The sequence below is a fragment of the Mastigoproctus giganteus genome, chromosome 10 (assembly GCF_048544385.1).
Source record: "Mastigoproctus giganteus isolate SK-2022 chromosome 10, ASM4854438v1, whole genome shotgun sequence".
In the NCBI taxonomy this organism is placed as follows: domain Eukaryota; kingdom Metazoa; phylum Arthropoda; class Arachnida; order Uropygi; family Thelyphonidae; genus Mastigoproctus; species Mastigoproctus giganteus.
In genome coordinates, this window is record NC_143584.1 from 130,584,956 (window position 1) to 130,612,382 (window position 27,427).

The 27,427-nt window shown below is 37.4% G+C and overlaps 1 protein-coding gene across 2 annotated transcripts in view; it reads left to right on the top strand.

The window, feature by feature from the left end:
• The window catches only part of LOC150079286 (uncharacterized), a 122,587-nt gene extending 96,365 nt beyond the window's left edge, over positions 1-26,222 (top strand). The window contains exons 6-8 of one of the 2 annotated variants that reach the window (XR_016547565.1): positions 797-900; positions 18,260-18,505; positions 25,970-26,074. Coding sequence is in view for 1 of the 2 variants with exons in the window: in XM_090383567.1 (XP_090239693.1) it covers positions 797-900; positions 25,970-26,107 (242 nt within the window). In the remaining variant the exon portion in view is untranslated. Of the gene's footprint in view, positions 1-796; positions 901-18,259; positions 18,506-25,969 lie in introns of both variants that reach the window. The other variant, XM_090383567.1, reaches the window with a different exon arrangement.
• Positions 26,223-27,427: the final 1,205 nt, after the last annotated feature.

The window sequence follows — 27,427 nt, forward strand, 5'->3', positions numbered from 1 at the left end:
AGTGATTCAGTTTCATCTAGTAATGTAATAAGTTTTAATTTAAGATTGGTACACTTCTTACATTGGTAACAAAGAAACAAATAATCAGTTGAACTAGGATTATCTGCTAGATAAATCTTGGAATTCATGCTCAACCTGTATGAACTCATTACTCACAAGGGAATTGCCTGTATCCATTCCCACCAGAGTCATAATATCCTGCAATAAACATTTAGAGTTGCTTGTAGCAACCATTATTAAGGTGAGAATTAAATTTAAAAAATAATACGGCTATTACTGAATACAATTGAATTTGTTTCAAACATGGTTAACAAAACAAGACTACAGTTCATTAATTCCTGCACTAATTATTAATGATTTTTACATAAAGCTTTTCTTTCTTTATAAACCAATGCATTTTATGCATAGGGTGAAAAAATATTTACTGTAGTGAATTTTTTTCACCAAGTATTTTGTTCAGACAAGATTTACAAAGCACTGTTAAATAAAGGAAATAATTCAGGATCTGTAAATATTTTCAACTTGAAATTTGTGTATTTGGTGTATTTAATGGGATTTTAATATATATATATATATATATATATATATATAGACTAGAAAACTGTCAAATTTTACAAATTGTCAACATGAATTGTAAAGATAAAATTGCCTAAAATATATCTTCATGTATAATGGTATATGTTCCATGCAATGTAACTGGATTCATCCTGTTTGTATCAATATTTCAGTGGATAAATGATTATATTGAAAGAATTACTTAATTTATTCTTCTCATAAAGATTTTTGTTCTAATTAGGTGGTGATAAAATTCCTCGCAAAGGGGGACCTGGTATCACTGAAAGTGATCTCCTGATCATCAATAAAACTGATCTTGCAGATGCAGTTGGTGCAGATTTGAATGTAATCCTATTACTATTAATAATATCATAAAAGTATATATAACTGAAATTTTATGTAGGATGTAAATGAAAACGTTGATTAAAACATGTTTCCAGCTTATGTTGATGATTATGCTGATCAATTTCTTTATTAATAATCAAGTTGACAGAAGATTTCATGAAAAAGGCTGAAGAATAATTATATCTTCCTTTCTTACATTGTGATAAAAATAACATAATAAATTATGCAGAAAAGTGTATGGAGAGATACACATGCCATAATTCAGTAATGCCTCTATTAGCATTAAGAGAATTTATAGTCCTTTTCTTAACTCACTATCATATATTTATGTATGTATCCATAGAAGTCCTTACTAATCATTGCAAGGAATTTTAATAAACTACATGTGACCTTTAGAATAAATGGGCCTCCATAGCTTGGTCATTAATGAGTTGTGCTTATAATTTGAAATTATGATTTTATTCCCATAAGTGACTGGATAGACTTCTTCTAGAATTATTGTCTAGAGCTGAATTATTCATTCTCTTTTGTTAAACGTCCTTTCCATTAGGAAACTAGTTTTTCACCCTACAAATCGTTAATTGAGTTCAAAAAATCTTTTAGAACACTTTGCAGTGTTCAGACCACTTTTTAGACTAACTTTAGAATATTTACAACATAACTTATTTAAAGAGGAATTTCATTCCTTAATGTGCACATTAAGGAATTTCTTAATTCCTTATTTGTATAGTATGGGAAATGAGTTTATTATAATTTGTAGTAATGACCTGTATTTAGGATTTGATGATTTTCAAAAAGCATATGACAATTCACCTAAAAATGTGTTCATTCAAATTTTAGAAAAATATGGCATTAAAAATATTGTTTAAAGGAAATAAAAAGTTTGTATAAAAATAGAAAATCTACAATCACAATTGAAGAAAGCATTAGAGAATGGATTGACTAAACTTTGAGTGACACAGAGTTGTACGTTATTTGCCATTTCTTTTTATAACTTTCATGGATTATATCATAAAATTTAATTTTATTAAATTATCTTTTCTATTTTATAAAAGAATATTACCTGTTCTATTTAATGAAAGAATGGTAATTGCCAACTGAGTTTAGTCTAAGACGTAAAAATTTGAGAGTTATAATATATGGATGATATTTTTCTATTAAATAATATCCTGTGAGATCTTCAGGAATGTCTGGATAAAATAAAGAACTTGGCAAGAAAATCTGTTACACAGAAACAAAAGTTGGGAAAGTTTGGAGAGAGAGAGAGAGAGAGAGAGAGAGAGAGAGAGAGAGAGAGAGAGAGAGAGAGAAAATGTAGAGTGTAAATGATCAAAAATTGAAACAAGTTAGTAATTTTGTGTATATTTGAAAATTCATTGGTGATATGCACTTAAGAGTTAATGTTCCTCAGCTCTGCATGTTCATTTTAGTTTCTGGATAAAAATTTGCAAAAGATTTTGCATGAGCATTAATATTAATCATGGCAAAATTATGCAAGGAAGCAAGCATGTTGACCAAAAAAAACCTACCCATTTCATTTGTCCATCCTTTCCAGTAATTTATCCAGTCTGTCTAAATTTATTCGAACTTCCACAACACCAGATGTTAGTTTATTCCAACAATCAAGTATTATCTGGCTGAAAGCATATTTTTCACACATCTACTCCTTCCTTTTACACAGCCATCCTTTTACTATTTAAATTTATATTCCCTTGTGTGTGTGTATTATCCAAGGAAGGGTAAGGATACCATCAGCATTGAATGTACTCAACCCGTTTAAAGCTTCAAACACTTCAGTCAGGTCTCCTCACAAGTGCCTGCTTTTCAGATGCTAAAACTAGGTGCCTGACAGAGATCTCTAGTCTTTTTTCATAAGAATACCCTTTTGTGCCCTTACTAATCTTGTTCCAACAAATCTACATTACAGCAAATCTACATCCCCCCTAAAATGAGGCTTCCAAACCCATATATAGAGTACTCAGTATGCACCGTAACCATTGTCTTATACAACAGGATAATCACCTCTGTATCTCCTGGCAAGATTCTGAGTATTACTGACAGAACCTCATGAGCTGTCCTAGCAACCAATCTGCATTATTCAGAGTATTTCACGTCAGACCATACAATTATCCATAGGTTTTTTTCATTCTCGCTACCATCCAGTTGGTATATAAATTTAGGATAACTACTGTCCAAATACATTTAGCATTAGCATTAGCATACAATGCAAGAAAGCAAGCTTATGCAGTTTCAGCCAAAAAAAACCTCCCATTTCATCCCTCCATTCGTTCCGAATCCTGTCCAGCTCAGCCTTAAATTTATTAAGGCTATCATCTTCCATAACAAAAGATGAAATTCTGTTCCACCAATCAACTACTGATGGCTAAAGGCAAATTTCTGCACATCTATTCTACAACTGTCTTTCCTCAATTTGAATATGTGCCCCCTCAGGTTCTTAGTCTGAACTTGAGGGGGCTGAAGAGAAAGAATCCCATCAGCATTCAGCTTGCTCAACACAATCAAGGCATTATACACCTCAATCAGATCACCTCACAGGTGCCTACTCTCCGGGCACTGCAGTTTGCAGAACTTAAGCCTTTCTTGGTAAAAGCACCCCTTTCTTCCCCTCACCAATCTTGTTGCCCTTCTTTGTACTCATTCTAGTAACTCTACATCCTTCCTAAAATGAGGCCTCCAGACCTGTACACAGTACTCTAGGTGTGGCCTGACCATTGCCTTGCATAACGGGATAATCATCTCCCTGTCCCTGCTGGCAAAATTCTTATATATCATTGACAAGATTCCATGACCTGACCTGACCTGCCCTGCCCTGCCCTGCCCTGCCCTTAGCACTGCTCAGCAAACTTCATATTTGACTGCACAATTACCCCCAGGTCTTTTTCACTTTCCACTTCCCTGAGTGTAGTAACACACAGTTGGTACGTTTATCTTCGGTTATTGCCACCCATATGCAGTACTTTGGATTTGTGAATGTTAAACTTCAATTGCCACTTTTCAGCCCATTTGCCCAACTTATCTAGATCCAGTTGGAGTAGCATACTGTCTTTACTGTTGTTAACAATGCTGTCAACCTTTGTATCATCGGCAAACTTGGACATTAAACCTGATATACCTTCATCAGTATCATTGATAAATATACAAAACAACAATGGGCCCAAAACCGAACCCTGGGGAACTCCACTAATAACATTTGTCCACGAAGAGCAGTGTCCGTTGATTACCTACTCTCTGTCGTCTCCCACTCAGCCATCCCTTTATCCATTGTAGCAACTTACCCTTAATGCCATACCTCTCCAATTTATACAGCAGTCTTCCATGTCAAACAGTATCAAAAGCTTCCCTGAAATCCAAGTATATATCAAAATTATTTTTGGCATTCAGTTCCTTTGTGACCACATCATCGTATCCAATCAGATTGGTCAGACAAGACCGCCCTTTAACAAACTTATACTGTTTCTTAACTATTATTGCAGTCCTGTCTAGACGATCCTGCAGTGCTTCTTTAAGCACTGATTCCATTATTTTCCCTGGAACACAAGTTAAACTAACAGGTCTATAGTCATCTGTGTCACCTTTTGAACCCCCTTTGTGAATTGTTGATACATTTGCACACCTCCAGTCCATGGGGTCATGCCCTGACTCCAAGGAAGCTCTCATAATTATGGCTTAGAGTTTGCTTACTTCCTTTGCTGCCTCCTTTAGTATAACTGGATAGATCCTGTCCAACCCAGGTGCCTTTTTTATGTTTAACTTCAACAATTTCTCCTCCACTTATTACAAAATTGTAATAACTGCTCTCAGTTATTACAAAATCACTTAGCTCCCTGTTAGTTTGATAAACTTCTGGCACTCTCCTCATTGAATAACTCCTAATGTGTGAATGTAGATGCAAAATACTCATTCAGTTTATCAGCTACCTGAGCATGATCATCAGTAGTCAACCCATCTATGTTAAGTGGTCCAATCTGAATCATCCCTTTCCTTCTAGGATTTAAATAAGTAAAGAACTCTTTGCTGTTTTTCTTTGCATCCTTTGCCAAGGTTTTCTCGTAATCTGCCTTCGCCTGCTTAACCTCCTGACTTGATTACAGTCTAGTTTATATCTATCATAGGCTTCTGTGTCACCTGATACTTTATATGCATCCCATACATTTTTCTTCTCTGCCACGAGCCTCATTAGTTCATCTGACATCCATTTAGGCCTAAACTTTGAACAGTATTTCTTAGTTGGAATGAAAAGCAGTAACCTCCAAAATCAAGTCCCTGAAGGCTTCCCATTTAGAATTCAATGTTTGGTAACATGGTCAGTTGATCCCACTGTACAGAATTTAAAAACTTTCTGAGACCCCTGTAGTCACCTTTACGAAAGCAAAAGCCCTTTCCTTTAGCCTTGATGGTAGTTACATCATTAAGTAATTCCCACATCAGTACATTGTGATCACTGTCACCCAGTGGTTCCTTTATCTGCAAATTCTTAATGCATGAATAATCACTGCTGATAATCAGATCAAGAATGTTACTCCCTCTGGTTGCCTCTCGAACATGTTGCTGTAGAAAACAGTCATCCAATAAATCCAAAAATATCTTTCTAGTGTGTGAGTGACAAAATCACAAGTTCCAGTCAATATCTGGAAAGTTAAAATCCCCCATTATATATGTTATAGGCCTAATAAAGCTTCCGATTCATTAGGCCTATAACACACACCTACTGTCATTTTTCCTTTCCCAGTGCTTATGTCACACAAAACAGACTCAACATTGCATTGTCCACCAATGTCAATTGGATACACTTCCTTAGATTTTGTTTTTCTACACTAACAGCATAACCCCCTCCTTCCTTCCTGCCCTGTCTATCCTTCCTGTACACATTGTACTCCTCAAATTCCAATTCTGCACTGCTTATGTCTGTGTGACACCACGTCTCTGATATCTCAACATTATCTGCCTTTGATGTCTTGTCTAGCATTTCAAGCTAATCAAATTTATTAACTATACTCCTAGCATTGGTGTACATGCAAGTATACATTTTTTATTTTTTTTTTATGAAAACCCCAAACACAAGAGGTATTAAAACCTATAGTACTTAGTACCATGCTTGGGTTGGAGGGTGAGAATACGAAAGAAGATATTTGTTCACATTAGACTTCAACTTCTGTAGACTCTGATTTTCAGGAAATACGTATGAAGGAAGATTGTTCCAGAAAACAGCAGTTGAATGAATAAACAAGGGAAGATGAAAAGTTGGTTCTGTGAGTTTCAAGTTGGACAGTAAATGGATGTTGGCTGGTGGCGACACGTGTTTAGACTGTTTTGAAAGAGAGAGCAGAAATTATAAAAGCCGATTCAGAAGAACAGTGCCCATGGAAGTATCTGTAGAAAAGGCATGCAGCAGAAACAGTAAGCCATGAGACAGTAGTAGTAGTTATTTGGTTTTTAGGAGCATTAGCAACTAAGGCCATATTGCTCCGGTGCGGTGGTCATTCCCTGACCTTTCCGCATCCTCCGTATTTGGTGGTGACGGGCTCGAACCCCGGTCTAATCAAGTAGCATGTGCTACGCACTGCTGCTCCTTCCCACCTGGCTACGGATGCGCCGGCCCATGAGACAGAGAGTGGAGAGGCTGTTAGAGAGGAGTTATTAATTAACCTAACTGCCCTTTTCTGAATGGAATCTAGAAGCCTGACAGAGGTTTGGGGGGCACCGCCCCAGATATGGGAACAATATTCCATGGTAGGGCAGATTTGATATTTGTGCAGAGTGAACAGCTGTTTGGAAGAAAAGTAAAGCTGAGAGTGAAAGAGAAAAACCAAGTTTTTTAGATGCAGAGGAAGCAATATTTGTAATGTGCTTGTGCCAAGAGAGATTAGAAGTCAGGTTAATCCCCAAAAGAGATATATATCATTTTGCCTAGAAATCGAAGTGTCACCAAAGATAAGCATAGGAGCAGAAGAATCCTTTTTGCAAGATATAAGACAAGACTGAGTTTTAGAATGATTGAAATCAACTATGTCAAGAGCAACTGCTTGTGTTTCACCAAACTTTTCCATTGAATTTGTGGCACCTCCGTAGCCAGGTGGGAAGGAGCAGCAGTGCGTAGCACACGCTTCTTGATTAGACCGCGGTTCGAGCCTGTCACCACCAAATACGGAGGATGTGGAAAGGTCAGGGAATGACCACCGCATATCCCGGAGCAATATGGCCTTAGTTGCTAATGCTCCTAAAAACCAAACAACAACAACAACAACAACAACAACCATTGAATTTGTCCATAAATGAGTAACATAAGCCAGAATATCACCAGTGGATCAAAACTGACGGAATCCATACTGGCGATTGTTGATCAGATGGAAGGTTTCTAAGTAGTTTAAGAGTTTGCTGTTAATTGATTTCTCCATTCCTTTAGAAAGGGTAGAAGTAACTGCAATGGGACAATAATTGGATAGGTAGGACTTGTCACCCTTTTTAGGAACTGGCTTGGATATGAGCAAATTTCCAAACAGAAGGAAAAACACCTTTGGAATAAGAAAGTGAAAAATGGCTGCAAAGAACAGGAGTAAGTTCAGGAGCACAGGTTTTGAGAACAAGTGGAGAAATATCATCAGGACCTGGAGCATTCTTAGCATCGAGATTCGTCAAAATCCTTCCGACGTCCTTTTGACGGAAGACCACAGGAGGCATTGAATGGAGTGTATTGGGAATGGTGGGAGGTTTTTTACCAAGATCATTAATACACGAGTTTGAAGAAAAATGAGATGGTAGCAGGTCAACTTTATCCTTGGCTGAAGTAACAACAGAATCAACTGGTTTTGACAGAGGTGGGAGCTGAGATGGGCAAAAGTTGCGGCCAATAGCTTTGGCAAGAGACCAGAATTTTCGGCTACCATTAGAGCAAGAAGCAAGTTTTCTACTCTTAGCCTGTTTCAAATCAAGTTTGGACTGATTAATGACAGCTTTACAATTGTTGCTAGCTTTGGTGTAGGCAGAAAATGAAACTGAAGAATTGGAAACTACCCAATTACGATATGCAACATTCTTCTCTTGATGAACAGCCTTAGCACATTTATTGGAACACCATGGTTTAGATAAGAGACGAGATTTTAAAGTGGAATGGGGAATAAAGGATTCCATTACTACAAGAATAATTTCACTGACATGATCTGAGCAAACGTTGACATCAGAAGTTTTGAAACCGTTGTCCGACTAAGAAAAATAAGAAAGAAAATCTCGCAGGTCATCCCATTTTGCCTTCTTGTAATGCCAAACAATACAAAGTTGGGAATAGCCATCAGATAAAGACTCCATTGGAGAAGAGACAATCATCAAGTTGTGATCAGATGTACCTAAAGGATCACTCACTTCAACCGTGTACTTAGAAGGGTTGTTTGTGAGAAAAAGATCAAGCGTGTTGACTTTATGGTTAGGATTGGCCCGTATTCTTGTAGGTAAATGTACAATTTGTGCAAGGTCATTAGAAATTACAAAAGCCTCAGCATCTCGACCAGCTGAGTTGGTGTGACCAGAAAACGGAAGTCAGCTGAAGTTGTGAAAATTAAAAATCACCAAGGAAAATTATCTCAGTTAGTAAAATTTGGACTGGAGAAAGTCAAGTTGCAAAGAGAGGAAATCAAAGAGCTCCAAGTGATTAGTGGAGTTGGGAGAATGGTAAAAACAGCAGATAAATTTGACACAATGAGGTAGAAATATTTTAAGCCAGAGAAGATCGAAGAGAGGACATTCCAAATTACCAAGTCTCTGACAGGGAATATCAGAACGGACATATGCACAAATACCACCTTTCAGGTGAAAGGAATAATACAGCGAATAATTTGGGTAACTGAGATGAGCAGTATTTGAATCAATCGATAACTGAGATTCTGTCAGAAAAAAGTACATGGGGGTTTGGCAGACTGCAAGTGGAAATGGACATCGTTGAGATTAGAATTGAGACCACGTATATTTGTGAAATGAACTAGGAAGTGTTTGAGAGGTTTAGATCTTTTCACAGATGAACTTACTCTATTAGTTTGACAATTCATGGTGTATTCAATGGTAAGAAAAAGTGGGGAGGCGGGTCATGCTGTATGAAGTAATGAAATTTTTGGATATGGCGTACACATGGTAAGAATATACCCAGATCCTTTACATAACGTGGCCTCGACAACGTCCCCTACATACACACCACTCGGCTCCCTCCAGCCACTATCTGGCAGAGTAGAGGTAGCAAAATTATACACTAGCTGATCCAGAAGTCTCCTAAAGAGTTACCAATATGTTTAGTCCGGTGTACTAACTAGTGGCCAGCCTGCAAACACCGTTTTAGAGCTGTACCCTCAAAATCTAAGGAAGATTGAATCTCGCCATGATGTTCATCATAACATCAAAAGTCATCAGTCATACTGCATGATGGAAGAGGTGGGGAAGAGTTGACTGTAACTTAGCTCTGCAGACTAAACATAAGTTCCACCACTTCAAGACTCCAATAAGCAAAGTGATGGTACTGCACTGGTTGATGAGAGTCATCTACCACCTAGTATTGCCTGGTAACAGTGAGTGGTGGCATTCCTCCATGTGGTGTGGGTGCCACACCTCAACCCTTGCTTGCGTTGGTTCATACATGGGTGGTCACCCACAGCACCTGTTTCTACTCTTACATGAACCTGTTTCTACTCTTAGTTATCCTAACACAGCCCATATATTTATTTGTTCCACTATGACTCCCAGCAGTCATGAAAATCTCCATTGCCTTGCTTTCCAGGCTGCTGCTCATTCTAATAGAAGCACTGCAGCAAATATCCTTGCACCCTTTCTATTTAAGTGTACCCCATCCCTGTAGAAGCAGTCAATCCTGTCAACAAGCACAGACCGGGCTGAAAAATATTCTACCTTTTGAGCCTTGCACACTCTCTCCAAGGCCAAATTGATCGACAAGGCTCTCATCATATACTACCATCTATTGTGTCTGGGCTGAATTGCAGGCCCTTTCACATTCAAGCCTAACTCGCAACTTTTTTTCAACATTGACCTGTACTTGTTGAGTAAATCTGCAGATCTCTTCTTAATGTCATTAGTTCCAATGTGTACAACATTATCGCCTTTTGTGTCCTTAAAAGATTATATCTGCTCTACATCATCAACTTTTGCCCCTGGCAGACGTACCCTGGTCCTGTTCTAGCTATCCTTCTTGCATATTTAGCATTAGTAGAGGCATATGATGCAAGAAAGCAGGCTTATGCAGCATCAGCCAAAAAAAAAAAAAAACCACCTCCCATTTCACCTCTCCGTTCGTTCGAAATACCTGTCCAGCTGAGCCTTAAATTTATTTAGGCTATCAACTTCCACAACATAGGATGAAAGTCTCTTCCACCAACCAACTACCTGCTGGCTAAAGGCAAATTTCCGCACATCTATCCTACATCTGTCTTTTCTCAATTTGAATTTATGCCCTCTCAGGTGATTATTTTGAGCAAGACGAACAATCCCGTCAGCATTGAGCATGCTCAAACCATTCAAGGCTTTTTTACACCTCTATCAGATTACCTCGCTGATGCATAGTCTCCAGACACTGTAATTTGCAAAATTTAAGCCTTTCTTCGTAAGAGCAACCCTTCGTTCCGTTCACTAACCTTGTTGCCCTTCTCTGTACTCGTTCCAGCAGCTCTACATCCTTCTTGAAATGAGGCTTCCGGACCTGTATACAGTACTCAAGGTTTGGCCTGACCATTGCCTTATACAAGGGAATAATCACCTCCTTATCGCCGACCGGGCTAGCCGAGTGGGTAAAGTACCTGCCCGGCAACCCAAAGGTCGCGGGTTCGATTCCCGCCTCGGGCTTGGATCAAAGTACTGCAAAAACCTTGGGAGGTGCAATATGGCCACAGAAGCCGATGCGCCAATAACTACCAAATCAAAAAAAAAAAAAAAAAAAAAACCTCCTTATCCCTGCTAGAAAAACTTTCCTGTATATCATTGACAAGACACCATGAGCTACTCTTGCAGCCCATCTGCACTGCTCAGAAAACTTCATATCTGCCTGCACAATTACCCCTAGGTCATTTTCATTCTCTACCACTTTCAGTGTAGTACCAAAGAGTTGATACATTACTCTGAGGTTACTGTTTCCCCATATGTCGTCTTTACATTTGTAAATGTTGAACTTCATTTGCCACCTCTCAGCCCATCTGCTCAACCTTTCCAGATTGAGCAGATGGGCTGAGAGTATGCTGCTGCAACAGGATCTGCTCAACCTTTCCAGATCCTGTTGCAGCAGCATAATCTCAGTGGTGTTCTTAACAACCCTGCCAACGTTTGTATCTTCTGTAAACTTAGACATTAAGCTTGATACACCATCATCAATATCATTTATAAATACAGAAAACAACAATGGACCCAACACTGAACCCCGAGGGACTCCACTAATAACATTAGTCCACGATGAGCAGTGTCCATTGATTACCACTCTGTTTTCTCCCCCTCAACCATCCCTTTATCCATAGCAGCAATTTGCCTCCAATGCCACACTGCTCCAATTTGTGCAGCAGTCTTCCATGTGCAACAGTATCAAAAGCATTTCTAAGATCCAAATATATAATATCAAAGTTATTCCCTGCATCCGGTTCTTTTGTGACTGCATCATAGTATCCAATTAAATTGGTCAGGCAAGACTTTCCCTTAACAAAACCATGCTGATGTTTCCGAGCTATAACTGAAGTTTTGTCTAGATGATCCTGCAGTGCTTCTTTAACCAGTGCCTCCATTGATTTTCCTGGAACAGAAGTTAAACTCGCAGGTCTATAATTACTTGTGTCAGCCTTTGATCCTCCTTTGTGAATTGGGGTCACATTTGCACATCTACAGTCTATAGATACCTTCCCTGAGTCCAAAGAAGCTCTCATAATTATGGCTAAGGGTTTGCTTACTTCCTTTGCTGCCTCCTTTAATATAACTGGATAGATCCCATCTACCCCGGGTGCCTTTGTTTTATGTTTATCCTCAGCAATTTCTCCTCCACTTTCCTCTCAGTTATTACAAAATCATCTAGCTCACTATCAGAGTTTACTTCACCTGTGGCATTCCCCTTCCTGAATAACACCTCATGTGTGAATGTAGATGCAAAATACTTGTTTAGTTTTTTAGCCACCTGAGTAGGATCATCAACAGTTGAACCATCAATATCCAGTGGACCAATCTGATTCATCCCTTTTCTTCTAGAGTTTACATAGGTAAAGAACTCTTTTCTGTTTTTCTTTGCATCCTTTGCAAAGGATTTCTCATAATCTGCCTTTGCCTGCCTAATCTCATTTGTGACTTGGTTACAGACGAGCTTATATCTATCACAGGCTTCCATGTTACTCATTAATTTATATGTATCCCATGCATTTTTCTTCTCTGCCATATGTCTCATTAGTTCATCTCACATCCATTTAGGCCTAAACCTTGAACAACATTTCTTAGTTGGTATGTAAAGCCTAGTGGCTTCCAAGATAAATTCTTTGAATGCTTCCCATTTTGAATTTGCTGTTGGTAACATCATCAGTTGGTCCCACTGTATAGAATTTAAATACTGTCTCAGACCATCGTAGTTGCCTTTACGAAAGCAAAAACCTTTCCCCTTTACCCATGATGCTAGTTACCTCTTTGAGTAAATTTCACTTCTGCACACTGTGATCACTGCCATCTAGTGGTTCCTTTATCTGCAGATTCTTAATGCATGAAGAATTACTACTGATAATCACATCAAGAGTATTACTCCCTCTAGTTGCCTCCCGAACATGCTGATGTAGAAAACAATCATCCAATAAATCCACAAAAGCCTTGCTAGTGTGTGAGTGACCCACCCAAAAATTGCAGTCAATATCTGGGAAATTAAAATCATCCATTATAAGACACTCAGATTTACTGGCCCACTCTATTTCCCTGTACACTTTCTTATTATACTCATTAGAGTCATTAGGCCTATAGAACACTCCTACTCTAAATTTTGATATCCCAATGCTTATGTCACACCAAACTGAATCGACACTGCACTGTCCAGCTATGTCGACTGGCTTCACTTCCTTGGATTTAAGTGTTTCTTAACTAATAGCATAACCCCTCCTCCATTCCTATTCTGTCTATCCTTTCTGTACACATTGTACTCACCAAATTCCAGTTCCGCATTCCTTATATCTGTGTGACACTATGTCTCTGATATCCCAACAATATCTGCCTTTGATGTTTTGAGCAATACCTGAAATTCATCAAATTTATTTACCAAACTCCTAGCATCGGTGTACTCGCAAGTATACATGCACCTGTTCCTATTCTTAGCTACCCTAACACAATTCATGCGTTTACTTGTACCGCAATGACTCCAAGCTGTCTCTGAAATACCCTGCATATTGTTTTCCAGGCTGTTGCTCATTCCAATAGAAGCAGTGCAAGAATCACTTATACATCTGCCGGTGGCTACTGTTAATCTATTAGTCCTGGTATCCCCCCCCCAAGCTAGCAGTTTTCACACTCACCTAACACTGCCTCGATAGTATCAGCAAATATTCTTGCACCCTTTCTATTTAAGTGTATCCCATCCCTGTAGAAGCAGTCTCTCCTGTTAACAAGTACAGACCATGCTGAAAAAAATTCTACCCCTTGAGCCTTGCACAATCTTTCCAGGGCCAAATTGATCGACAAGACTCTCATCATATACTCCCTCCTATCGTGTCTGGGCATAATTGCAGACACTTTCAAATTCAACTCTAATTCATGGCTTTTTTTCAACAGTGACCTGCACTTGTTAAGTAATTCCGCCGGTCTCCTACTCTTAATATCATTAGCGCCAACGTGTACGCCAATATCACCTTTTGTGCCCTTAAAAGATGATATCCGCTCTACAACATCATCAACCTTTACCCCTTGCAGACATACCCTGGTCCTGTTCCACCTATCCTTTTTACATACCATTTTCCCTGTTTCCCTTACAATATTCACCAACAACTACTAGTTCCTGTGGGAACAGCGCATTCTGCCTTGGGGGATAGCCACTGTGTTGCGTGATGATCAAGTGCAAGCTCTGGCGTTGATGCAGGCAGCTAGAGCTTGATGGGTCCCTCAATTTAGATCCTTCGAGGGCATCCACCCTGTCCTTCAAGCTCTCATATAGGTCCTGAGTGGTCACCTGATTTCCTTACAATTCTTACATCACCACACACAAAGACATCCCCCATGGTAATATCATGTCCCGTACCCGATTGCTCCACAAACATCAAGCAAGCAGTGCATTTTAAAAGGCTGTGATTCAGAGTGCAACTTCCCCCTCAGTTCTCCCCATGAGCCACAGCACTCCCATTAGCTTGAGCCTTTTGCTTTGCTGCTCTGGTCTGAGTCATGATTTCGATTTAATTTCAATAAAATTTCAATTTCAGTACATAATTATAACCCTAAGCTTATATACCAACACCGTTATAACACTATATATTATATATCTATATATATTTTTCAGTATCGAGTATTATCTACGGGTTCTGTTTATATAACTTCCATACCAAGTTATGTATTAATTAATTATGTTACGTTTGTAAAATCTAAGTTGTTATATGTATTTAGTTAAAAAGTACAATTTAATTGACAATGGAGTTTAACAAGATTAATAGATTTTACTGATTAATTGATAATATTATATAATATAATATACTATACTAAGCTAACGCTGTCTAGTTTGGGATATAACGTTGTATAGTATAACAATGGCAGAAAGTTACAAAAGGTAAATCTACGGACACTTAAGTATTAATTAACTTCCAAAATCTCACTTTCTCAATCCAGAATAAACCAAGGATCTTGACTAGGTCTATAAGCTACTTATAGAAAATAATTTAATATAACAATTGGTCAATAAAGTGGCTAAATGTGGCTAAAAAACTTTTCGTTCAGCGGAGCTGCAAAACTTGTAACACATGGATTGGATACCATTACCGATACTAAGTAATAACCTACAAAATCTCTATCTAAGTTAAACTTTAACTTAGATCAGTGTTAAACCTCATCTGCCACTTATCAGCCCAATCTGCCTAATTTATACAGCTCTTGTTGGAATAGTATATCATAATTATTGTAATTAACCATCCTGCCCTCTTTTGTATCATTAGCAAACTTAGATGTAAACTCGATATGCTTTCATCAGTAACATTAATAAATATTGAAAACAGTAAGGATCCCAAATTCTGAACCTCGAGGGACTCTGTTAGTAACATAGTTCATAAAGAGCAGTTGACTACTAATAATCACTCTGTGTCCTGCCACTCAGCCACCATTTGGACTTGTTAATAAATATTATATATTCATAGCAGTAATTGCACCTATTGCCACACCATATGGAATTGTATCAGACCTTTACTGAAATTTAGATATATGTAAAAATAATTTTTTTGCATCCAGTTCCTTTGTGACTTCATTTTACTAGCTAATAGATTGCCCCTTAACAAATCCTGCAGTGATTGCCATATAATCCTGGTCCAGGCAAGACGTTTCTGCATTACTTCTTTATCCACTGACTCCATTATTTTTCTTGGTACAGAAGTAAGACTTGCAGGTCTGTAATTCCTCATTTTTCCATTTGATCTCCTCTGTATCCAACAATACTGTCAGGATGAATTATGGCTAAAATTTTTCTGACCTCTTTTGCTGCTTCCTTTAATATAATTGAAAGCAGTGGCTGATCCAGGTGTCATTGTAAAGGGGACATAGTGAACAGCTTTTTGAGTATTTTTTGTTTTTTTTAGATAGACCTAGGAACATTTATATGCACACAAATAATTGGCATTAGTAAAGGCATTATGATGCAAGAAAGCAAGCTTATACTGCTTCAGCCAAAAAAAACAAAAATCCCATTTTGCCTATCCATTTTCGTACTAAAAGTTTGTCTATTTCTTCCCCGAATTTATTTAAGCAATCAACTTCAACAACAACAGATGGAAGTTTGTTTCTGCAATCAACTACCCACTGGCTAAAGGCAAATTTCCACACATCTATTCTACAACTGTCTTTCCTCAATTTGAATTTATGCCCCCTCAGATGCATAATCTGAGCAAGAGGAAGAATCCCATCAGCATTGAGCCTACTTAAACTATTCAAAGCCTTATACACCTCAGTCATATCACCTCGCAGGTGCTTAGTCTTCAGATGCTGAAATTTGCAGAACTTAAACCTTTCTTGGTAAGAGCACCCCTTTGTACCCATCACCAATCTCGTTGCACTTCTCTGTACTTGTTCTAGCAACTCTACAGCCTTCCTAAAATGAGACCTCCAGACCTGTACGCAGTACTGAAGGTGTGGCCTGACCATTACCTTATACAAAGGGATAATTACCTCCTTATCCCTGCTAGCAAAATTTCTGTATATCATTGACAAGACCCCATGACCTGCTCTGGCAGCCTATCTGCACTGCTAAGAAAATTTCATATCTGACTGCACAGATACCCACCAGGTCTTTTTCATTCTCCACTACCCTGAGTGTAGTACCACACAGTTGGTACATTTTTCTGGGGTTGCTGCTACCTGTATTCAGTACTATCCATATGTCAACGTTAAACTTCAGTTGCCACTTCTCAGCCCATCTGCTAAACTTTTCTAGATCCTGTTGCAGTAGCATACTGTCATTAACAACCCTGCCAACCTTTTTATCATCTGCAAACTTGGACATTAAGCCTGCTATACCTTCATCAATATCCAAGCAATAGCCTAATTACCTATTTGATTGTAGCCAATCGTTGAATAGTACGATTGCAACAATACAAGTATTTTCATATATCTGCAACAATACAAATACAGGGTGTTTCATAAAGGACGCAATCCTAAAATGAAGAAGGTAGAACTTATGGGCAGGTTTGTCAAGTTTGAAGTGTAAGTGGCAGCACTGCACCCAAAGTTACCCTAGGTAAGCAGTTGAATGACCGTGACATTCATTAGTTTTGGGCAGGCATCCAGTTGGGTCTGCCCTGCCGTTTTCCAAGAATGAGCGTGTGTTTATTGTGGAGTCTTACTTCGCGTATAAATCTCATAAACATGTGCAAGAGGAGTTTCAGATGAAATTTTCTCGGTCATTTTCCCCCAACAAGTCAACAATATCGCATATAATTGCGAAATTTCGTGAGGCTGGGAGCATGGAGGACAAAAAAGAGCTCAGGCCGGCCATTATTGTTAACTGCGAACGTTCTGGACGATCTGAATGAACATTTAACCCGCTCACCAAGAAAATCGCTTAGGAAGTTATCTTCTCAAACCGGACTGTCACCAACTACTGTTTTCAGGGCTACAAAGAAGTTAAAATTGCATGCTTACCATATTGGTGTAGTTCAGGAACTAAAAGGACCTGACCATGAAAAATGTGTATGGTATTGTCATTGGTTTTGTTCTTTTTTTTTTTTTTTGATGAAAATGGAATTGAGGTGTTGGATCGTGTTTATTTTAGTGACAAGGCTTGGTTCCACTGGAATGGTTATGTGAATAATCAGAACAGCCAAATATGGAGGAGTGAAAACCCACATGCATATCACAAACAATCATTATATACCCCGAAATTTTGGGTTTGGTGTGCCATCTTGCGCCATCGTGTTATAGGGCCTATATTTTTTTGACAAAACTGTGGGGCGCCTCCGTAGCCAGGTGGGAAGGAGCAGCAGTGCGTAGCACACGCTTCTTGATTAGACCGGGGTTCGAGCCCGTCACCACCAAATACGGAGGATGCGGAAAGGTCAGGGAATGACCACCGCATATCCCGGAGCAATATGGCCTTAGTTGCTAATGCTCCTAAAAAGCAAATAACATAACAACAACAAAACTGTGGATGGAGAAATTTATCATGACATAATCCAACAGTTTATTGCATTGTTGGAGGTGAATGAACGAGAATGTCGGTTTCAACAAGATGGTGCAACCTGCCATACAGCAAATGAAACGATAGCCATGTTACAGGAATTTTTCAGAGATCGCTTGATCTCAAAAAACTTGTTGCCCCCAAGATCTCCAGATTGTTTTCTTTGGGGACAATTAAAAGGTGAAGTGTTTCACAACAATCCTCATACTCCTTGACGAATTGAAGGCCAACATTGAAAAAGAGATTGCAAACATTACGTAAGGGGGCTGCAAATGTCAAAAAAAAAGGTGTGAACCAGCATACAGGCAAGTGGAAACCATTTCCAATGCTTCTTATAAAGGTGGTGTAATTTTTTTCCATCGTAAAAGTAAAAGTATGTGTAATTTATTTCCCTTTTGTGTAATTTGTTAAAATTCCTGTAATATGGTTGCATCCTTTATGAAACACCCTGTATTTATTAATAATTTATTTTTTCATCTCACATGTTAGATGCTGCCGTAGAAGTTTACACATCAATAATTTTGGAAAAGGTGTTCAACGATTCCACAGTCATGTGTAGAGGGTTCTGGAGAGTATCAAGCAAGAATGAAAGGGACAAGACCTAAGAAAATAAATACGAAGGTAGAAATGAGTGCGCGAGAACAAAAAAAGATTATCGAGATTGCTTAAAAGACAAACAAAAAATCAATTGGATTTAGCAATGCCGCTGCTCCATCAAACAATGATGTACCCGAAGTGAGTATTAATTAAGTACAATGGAACATTTCTCTTGTGGAGCAGATGAGTTTAAATGAACAAGCTCCTTTTCCTTATGTCAACTACTGTCTATGCATTGAGAGTTTGATAGATTTATGAAAAATGATTTCCGTTCTGTATGCTACATTTGCGATTGTCTATAGTTCCAAAATGCCACAAAGAAACCAGCTGCTAAAGATAACACCATCGATATGCACTGCATTTCTCGATGTGACATCAACTGGATCCTTGTGTGTAATAGCTGTAATGGATCACTTAAGAACAACAACATTCCAGCACTAAGTTGAATGCCTTTGTCTGCCCAGAAATTCCATCGCATTTACTCGAAATTGGATTTAGGGACAGAGAGACTCACTTCTCCTCACTTACTGTTCATGCAGATAAGGTGCCTGAGATGTGCATACGACATAATGTGCCTGTTTTAGTCAACACGATGTTCTATCGCTTGCCAAGGGAGATTGGCAACAATCATTGCATAAATGTGCATATAATATGCAGGCAAATACGCAAGTCCAGCTATTTAATCGGGTTAGTAAGAAAGTGAGTGGTTAAAGTGTGGTTTCAGTATTGGTCCACACACCTCTTTGTTGATTGTATCAAATAGATCAGTCATTCTTTGATGACAGTCACATGGAATTAATTTGGCTAAAGACAACATAAGAAAAGCAGTTCCAATCAAGAAAAGTCTCATCGCCCAACAGCAAACATTGTGGAGTGACAATAAATATCTTAGAATCGCCTCAGGAGAAACCAACGCACTGCAGAGCTTACTGTTTGATGAGCACACAGAAGAACTCCTTTCCCAGCATTTATCTTGGACAATTCAGAATGTTCAGAGAGAATTTACATGTGACTCCGTTCATGATGGCAACAAGCAAGCTCAGACGATCTGACTAATCTGGTGTTACTCCATATCATCTCCTTTACGTAGCAATGAAGATAATGATATTGAGAACAAGAGACTCTTTGACAGTGGCTTTCAAATACAGTGGTAAAAGTACTATACTGACACACGAGCAAGTTCAGTCCAAAGAATACATTACAGCTGCATTGAAAACAATTTGGCCTTCTTAAGGACAATTCCAAACTCGACCTACTACTGGGCCCAACATAGTACGATCTATTCACTGTGATTAGATAGCTCAGTAAACTTAGTGTTCCTGACTATGAGTGCCAATGAAATTGGTCAGCCACGCTTACTTCAGCTATTGTACAAGTTACAGAATAATGGGCACAGTGTGAGGACAACCCAAGCGACATGGACTTCATGCACAAGGTGACGCTAGTAAATGAAGATGCTGTAACATGTGTGATATACTTCAAGAAGATTGTTGATGTAATTATGAACATATTGCAGTCGAAATGTTATAGCCCATTTGGTCAATTTTACGTGGGCAACTTTTTGAAGCGCATAGAATTTCAACATCGCAGTAGTCCACACACTGTGGCTAAATAATGCTTCCAAAAAAACTTTGGGCGAGAACAAAGATGACAGCATTGCAATGATCGACAGGTTATTGTCTGTCTCTGCTAGCAAGGCTTCAGGGAGCATCAAGCTTTAAACTCACAAACATTTTTATATTATTATATTATATTATTAGCCATATGATACAAGGAAGCCTGAGGCTTATGCTGTACCAAACAGAAAACACTTTGTGTTACCCTGAGAGAGAGAGAGAGAGAGAGAGAGAGAGAGAGAGAGAGAGAGAGAGAAGGAAGGGAATCACCAAGAAAAAGGAGGAGGATGATATCCAGCTCAGGACCCTGGGTGTGCCAAGTTCATACTCACCAGATACGAACCCCTGGGAATAACATACATTCACAGGTTACAAGAAAATAATGCTGGATAAATGACAGACATATCAATTTGAAGCACCATTCATGCCTTGTCACTCAACCACTGTATTAGTGTCCCTGCATAAGATAGATGGGTGCAAAGTAAAATATGGAACTCACTACAAGATATGGAAAAATCTACAGGATAACGATTACGCCAACATTGATGCCTTTTTCGGGGTGAACAATGTAAACTCCTATGAATATTACTTGGATGTGCTCAGAGCTGGCATAAATCGGCCCAAGGTATTTCTCAAACGTCAACCAAGCAAAGTGGCACAATCCATTCAACCTGTTCATCTGTAACATTTTGAAATCAACATGAACATTCAGTTCAATACGGAGGAATATTCTTGGGCTGCATGTTGTTGAATACGTGAACAAAACAAACCGAGGGATCAGCAATTTACATCAATAGATCATTGTGATCACGAATGAGCACCCAGATTTTGACATTGTTGAAATCACAAGAAAACTATCCATCGACAGTGTCGAGAACACGAGTCAAGAATTCACCTGGTACTTGCTACATCAGCCCATGTTGGAGAGCTTCGCAGTAGTAGTTTACATTCCCACTGTTTGGCCAACTGAGCAACAGAGAGTGAGGAAGTCCAACGAAGAGATGAACGAGGAGAACCTTTCTGAGGATTCGTGTGACACGTGGAAAGAGAATTTTGACAAATACGAGAATTGACCACACCACTTAGATCATGTTAATCTATCATGCTTTGTTGAAAATTACACATGCCTGCAGCACTGAGATCTGCAAGAAATGATAGTGTCCAGTCATAATATGTTATCGAAATTATGACATGGCTCAGTATCTCTACAAGTACAAGCACTAGATGGTAATGCTGCACATTTCATTTTGCAATGAGGAAACAGATACTGTCAAAGATGGCATATGTCAAGGTAGATGACTACAATGAAGAGCTCATACTAGAACAGCATAAATTGTACGAATGTATGAATTAACAAATGATGGAAATTTGTAAGGCGATGTGTCAAGACAACAATGAAGGCTACCCTGACAAAGCATACAGTAATGATCTGCATAGCATTGTTATGCAACTGCGAGAAGAAGACCCCTTTCGAGACTTTTACAATCGTCCAGACAGTGAGATGAATGAGGATCTAAAGCTTACCGTGCTCAACCAACTCAGTGCAATTGGAAAGAAATGCAAAACCTTAATGACCAAGAACTTTTGTAACTTAATGAGAATAGCTGACAAGCAAAAGAATTTACTAATGCATATAATTTGGAGTCTGTTATCTCCCAATCGCTAACCAATTCAGATATTTTTGACTGACCCAACTGGTTGTGGCAAAATGTTTCTGATTTGCCTCTTGGTGAAAATATACAACACTTAAGCAATACAGGTGGGTATTGTAATGCCTACATTATATCTGCTTCAACTTATTTATTTTATTTATTTATTTATTTATTTTTTTTTTTTAGAGCATTAGCAACTAAGGCCATATTGCTCCAGGATATGCATTGGTCATTCTCTGACCTTTCCGCATCCTCCACATTTGGTGGTGATGGGCTCGAACCCCGGTCTAATCAAGAAGCGTGTGCTACGCACTGCTGCTCCTTCCCACCTGGCTACAGAGACGCCTCCTGCTTCAACTGATAAGGCTGCCGTTGCAATATACAGAACCACACTGCCCTCAACATATCCAATAAATCTGTCTCTATCAGTGGAAGTTGCACAAAAATTTATTTATGTTGTTGAACAAGAACCGCACAATCTGTGCCAAAAGAAATTTCTTTTCCCTCATACCGGCTTGTGCACTGAAGATACAGAAGTCACACAAGGCGGCACAGTCAATACAGTGGTTTACGAGTATGAAAAGAGGCATGAACAGCAGCTTGTTTATGTTGCTCTGTCATGCATAACTGATATCAATGGACTTTAAATCATCGGGCCAACCAGCAACAAGAGATTCTACCATGGCCCGAGGAATGCTATATCCATCATCGATCTACAAAATGAGTTTGCTAGGCTCACAACTAATCGGTTACAAACAAGACAGAACACCTTGCTCAAATTCATCCATGATAGGAAGGAACTCTCAGTTCTCACTCAATTGCCAAAGCCTACAGCCGCACCATGCTGACCTCACCAACACCATACACAGCAGTGCCAAATCTTGCTGCTATCTGAGACTTGGTTAGACAATAACAAGAGTTCAGCATCCTGAACTTCGATTGTGTGGTTCAATTCAAGCGTGAAACCAAACGGACAGCTGGGGTAGCAATATATCACAACAGATGGAATGAGATACGCATTGTTACACCATATTTAGATGTCATCTATCGACAGATATCTGGTTCGACAGCCAAGTGATACAACAGTTGTCTATATTTCTCCTAACAGTGACATACAGGATATAATTGACTTCATTCATTTCGTTCTGCTGCCATACTCAATTCAAGGTGCAACACTGTTAAAGAAAGATTTACATAAAATACCTATGATCATGAGTGTTGATTTCAACTTTAACTTCTGATTGGAAGAAACTAAACCAGTAATTACTTTCCTGCAAAAAAACATTCGATTTAACTTTAAACACGAATCCCTCAATTTTAACTACAAGATCAGGTACCTCAATTGAGATATTTAGATACATTGCAATCGTATACATCTCTTTAGTTACCATAAATCCGTTATATCTTGTCTTCCAGCTGAAATTATAGAAATTTGTAAATGATCAATAAAATTTTTACAATACAAAAGCTCTTTTATTTCGTCATCAATTTATACAAATCAAAATAACCTAAAAGAAACGCAAAGGGTGTTTCACATAAAACCATCTATCATGCGTGCTTGGCACATGTGCCACATTTTTTTTTGGTTACAGTAGTCTATTTCATTTTGAATTATTGGTGATATGTATGAAGCATTCTTTGCACTCATTTCTAAATGATTTTTTTAAATATCATCTCCAGAATCATTTCTAAATTTTAACAACTGTCGGAAATTCCCTTCATGAGCTTTGCTTTCGAAACTGTCTGTTTCATCAATCAGTACAGAATCACAGTAATTTCTGAGTGCCAATCTGTTTCGGCCACAAAATATGATTGTTTTTATAATTGATATGAATTTTAAATGATTTTCTTTAATTTGTGCCAAACGAGCTGTATCCGCTAGTTGAACAACTGAATGTCTTTTTCCTGTCAATCTCTTGGAAGTTTCTGCTTTTAGCATAGACATTTTGTGTTACTCTGCATTCTCTTGAGTGTTGAATTTATTGACAGCAATTCTCCACTTAGAGAAAGGTTTCCTAACAAGCTTACCCAAGAAATTGATTATTTTTACCAATGCATTCTTGTGCAAATAAAAAATATTTACAGTATGAGATTCCGTCTTGAGATGTTAAATGAACAAGCCAAGAATAATGAACAAGCCATTTATAGTTAAATCTTCTCTTTCCCTTGTTCCCATCAAATGGTAATGTGCATTTGAAATCTTCAGTTTCCAGAATTTTTCAGTTAAATTTATTTTCTCCTCATCACTTAATTTTTTGTTAACATAGACCCGTATGTCAAAATCATTGTCGTCAACAGTTACCATTTTCAACATCGATAGCGTAGTTTTTTTCTTCCTTTACGTCATTGTTTTCTTCGTCTTCCTCATCAGAAAATCTGCATTTTTGTGAAAAATAAGTTAATAGAGAAGAATAGTTCTTTCTTTTTTCCATATCACAGTCATCTGAAAATATTTACTTAAAATACTTTACTTATAATTGCACATTTAATAAAATCCACTTTAATGTGACATGACATTATTATTAAAAGTGTAATTTAATATAACAGGACTTACATTTATCAACGTGATCTTATGATTATTGCTTGATATCATCGAAATACAAGCTGTTCATAAGAAGCACAGACTGTGGCAATACCCTTATCACTACAGTGGTCAACAGTTATCTTTAAACAATGACTCTACAACATCTTAAGGCAATGGGGTGCAGGCAAAAAAAATGCATAATTTGCACTTTCAGCCTCTTTTGCAAAACAGAAAATAAGATTATATTATATAAGTTTTATTTGGTAACTTCATACAATTAATAAAAAAAACTGAAAAACTCACTGTTATCTCACCAATACTGAAAGATACATGAATTATTACAGCAATTCATCACAATAATTATTAACTTAATTCCTTTCGGAGTCCATTTGAATCTATTTGAATGATGACAAAATATAATTCTAAGGCTGTTTAATTATCAATTGCAAAATACCTTGCAAAGTAGAACAATTTCTTTCATGCACTATATTTATGTCATTGTTATACAGTTTTTTTTTGACATCTAATCATGGTGACATTTAGTCAACATATTGAACCCCTTGAGAAAATAGAGAAGCAAAATGCCTTTTGCATTCTTGTTCTTTAGTTTTGAATTTTTGGTTAAGGGGGCATATTACCTAAATCTTCATACAGAATTTGACAAATCATATCCAACTCATCAGTCATTATTCTGAGGGGAAAAAGATGATCTCTTTCTACAATTTTGTGAACTTTTGCAACTCTGTCCTCATTTCAAGAGGTTGACAAATACCCACTTCTTGATTCCTTGCGAACATCTTCATGTGTGTCTTTTATCTGTTTACACCATTCAAACACACGGGTATGACTTACGTTTCATCATCATAAACAGTTTAACATTTCATGTTTCTGTTGCAGATTTTTATATCATTTTTCAACAGACACAAAATGCTTCTGTTGCAAATTTTCCTAGTTTAAAGCAAAATTTGATATTTGTTCATTGCAAAAATCGTGACACAGAATGTTAACACTAATAACGAAACTGGTTGTTACTTGCAACTTGTCAGCCTACTGGATGGTGTACTGTTATCTGTTTGAGGAAGTTTGAACTACAACGTACCACTTGCACTTATTTTCAAACTTATTGAACATGACTGCAACAGCACCAGTCTGAGAAATTTATTGCCACCTCATGTAAACAGCCATTTTTAATCATGCATGTTTAATTTGTACAATTTTATGGTGGGGTGTTGTGTGGAATAGTTTAATACACTTTTCTGAGGATATGTTCTATATAGCGGAAGATCTGTCTCACCAGAGCAGAGGTGGTAAATAGCCCTACTAGGTCTTAAAGTACAGGCAGTAGATTGAGGCTGTGATCTTAAAGCAAAAAGAGGTGTTATGTTTTTAGAAGAATAATGCATGTAAGAGTGTTGGCTTGGGTACCATTTTTACTAAGATATTAGTTTTGTAAATGATAATGATGTGGTAAAAATAATTTCAGCACAGTGGCACTTTCTGCTGTCCCTATCACTTGGGCCTTCTTGTAGCTCCATGTGAGGGGTACACACATCCTAAGCCTAGTTCTGCTGTTGTCCATATTCTGAGTCAAAGTAGGAATAATTCTTTTATAATATTCTATAGTTTTGTTTTAAACAGTTTATAGAACCTTAGAGTGGATACAAACTAATTTCTAATTTAATTAATTTAATGTTAAAAGAAACTTAACCCATATAGAAATTTTCATAAACTTATATAAATTCCCAGAATTCTGTATTTAATTCATGAATATTGAATGTATTAGCAGTAATCTTACTAGTATTGTTTTCAGGTTATGAAGAATGATGCAGCTGTGATGCGAGAAATGGGACCAACATTGTTTACTCAGGCTCGCCACTTGATAGGAATTAAAGAAGTTGCAGATTACATTGTTAATGCTTATCAATCAGCTATGAATATCAAAGAATAATTCAGTCACTTTGATAGTCCTTTACACAAAAATTTTAAAATATTTTATATTTTTATATTTCAACAAAAATATGGCATAGATAACATAATGTAGATACAAAGTTATTCTTCTGTAAAGAAATGGCATTTTTTATTTTCATACTATTTGATTATTTGGAGTAATTTGGAAATAATATTAAGAAGGTTGAACAGTTGTAATTTCTTAGGAAACTTTAAAAATCTCATGTTAATAAGATATTACTACTACACTTAGATTTGGTATATTTGATTTACTTGTAATGAGTAGAAATAAAATATATAAGTGTAAAAATTATGCATGTTTGTGATTTTTATATCAGATTTCAGATTTACACTTTGCATAGTAGCAGAACATTAAAAAAAATAATAATATATTCAAGATGTTTTTTTATATTTTTTATTATTAAAAAGAAACCTGTGATGTGGTTTCCTCCAGACACCTAGCCTTCCATCATTATATCCATTGCAGAAACCTGAATTTAACAGTGAACAGCTGACAAGGTCTGATCAAAAAGCTTGGTGAATGACTAATGATTCTTCAATGCATAGCAATAGCTAAAACATTATAAGTGGGGTTTACAGCAATGTCTTTTGAGTATGCATATACCAAAGTTTTAACTTTTTGTTATGTACCCCTCTAGCAGAAAGATACTTTGGGTGAACACTTTTCTCATTTGTTTTGTATAACTGAAACTCTCAAAATTAGAACAAAATACAAACATTGAATTTTGTTGTAAACTTGAAAAGTCAGCCACTGAAACACATGAAATGCTCATTACAGTTTACAGAGATTATGGAAAAAAAAAAAAAAAAAAAAATATATATATATATATATATATATATATATATATATATATATATATATATATATATATATATATATACAGGGTGTCTGAAAAAGATGTTTCCGATTTTGATATTTTTTTATCCAGAATTACTTCAAGCTACACTCATGAAACACATACCAGCTGAAAGATCAATTCAATAAGTTTTTTTTAAATTGGCATTCGACTGCCATTCTACTCACTATGCAGTGCTACATTTGCCAGAATGGCAAAATGGTGACCAGGCCGGAGAAAGTGTTCTGTGTGTTATCATTTTATGCAACAAAATCTGGATTTCTTTTTGTGGAATTATGTGAAGGACAATGTGTACATCCCTCCACTACCAACAACACTGCAGGAGCTGAAGGCATGGATCACAGAGGCCTTTGTGATCACGAAATGAAGCACAGTATGTGGCAGGAGATTGAATATCGCTGTGATATCGTTCGAGTTACTCATGGTGCTCGCATTGAACTTTA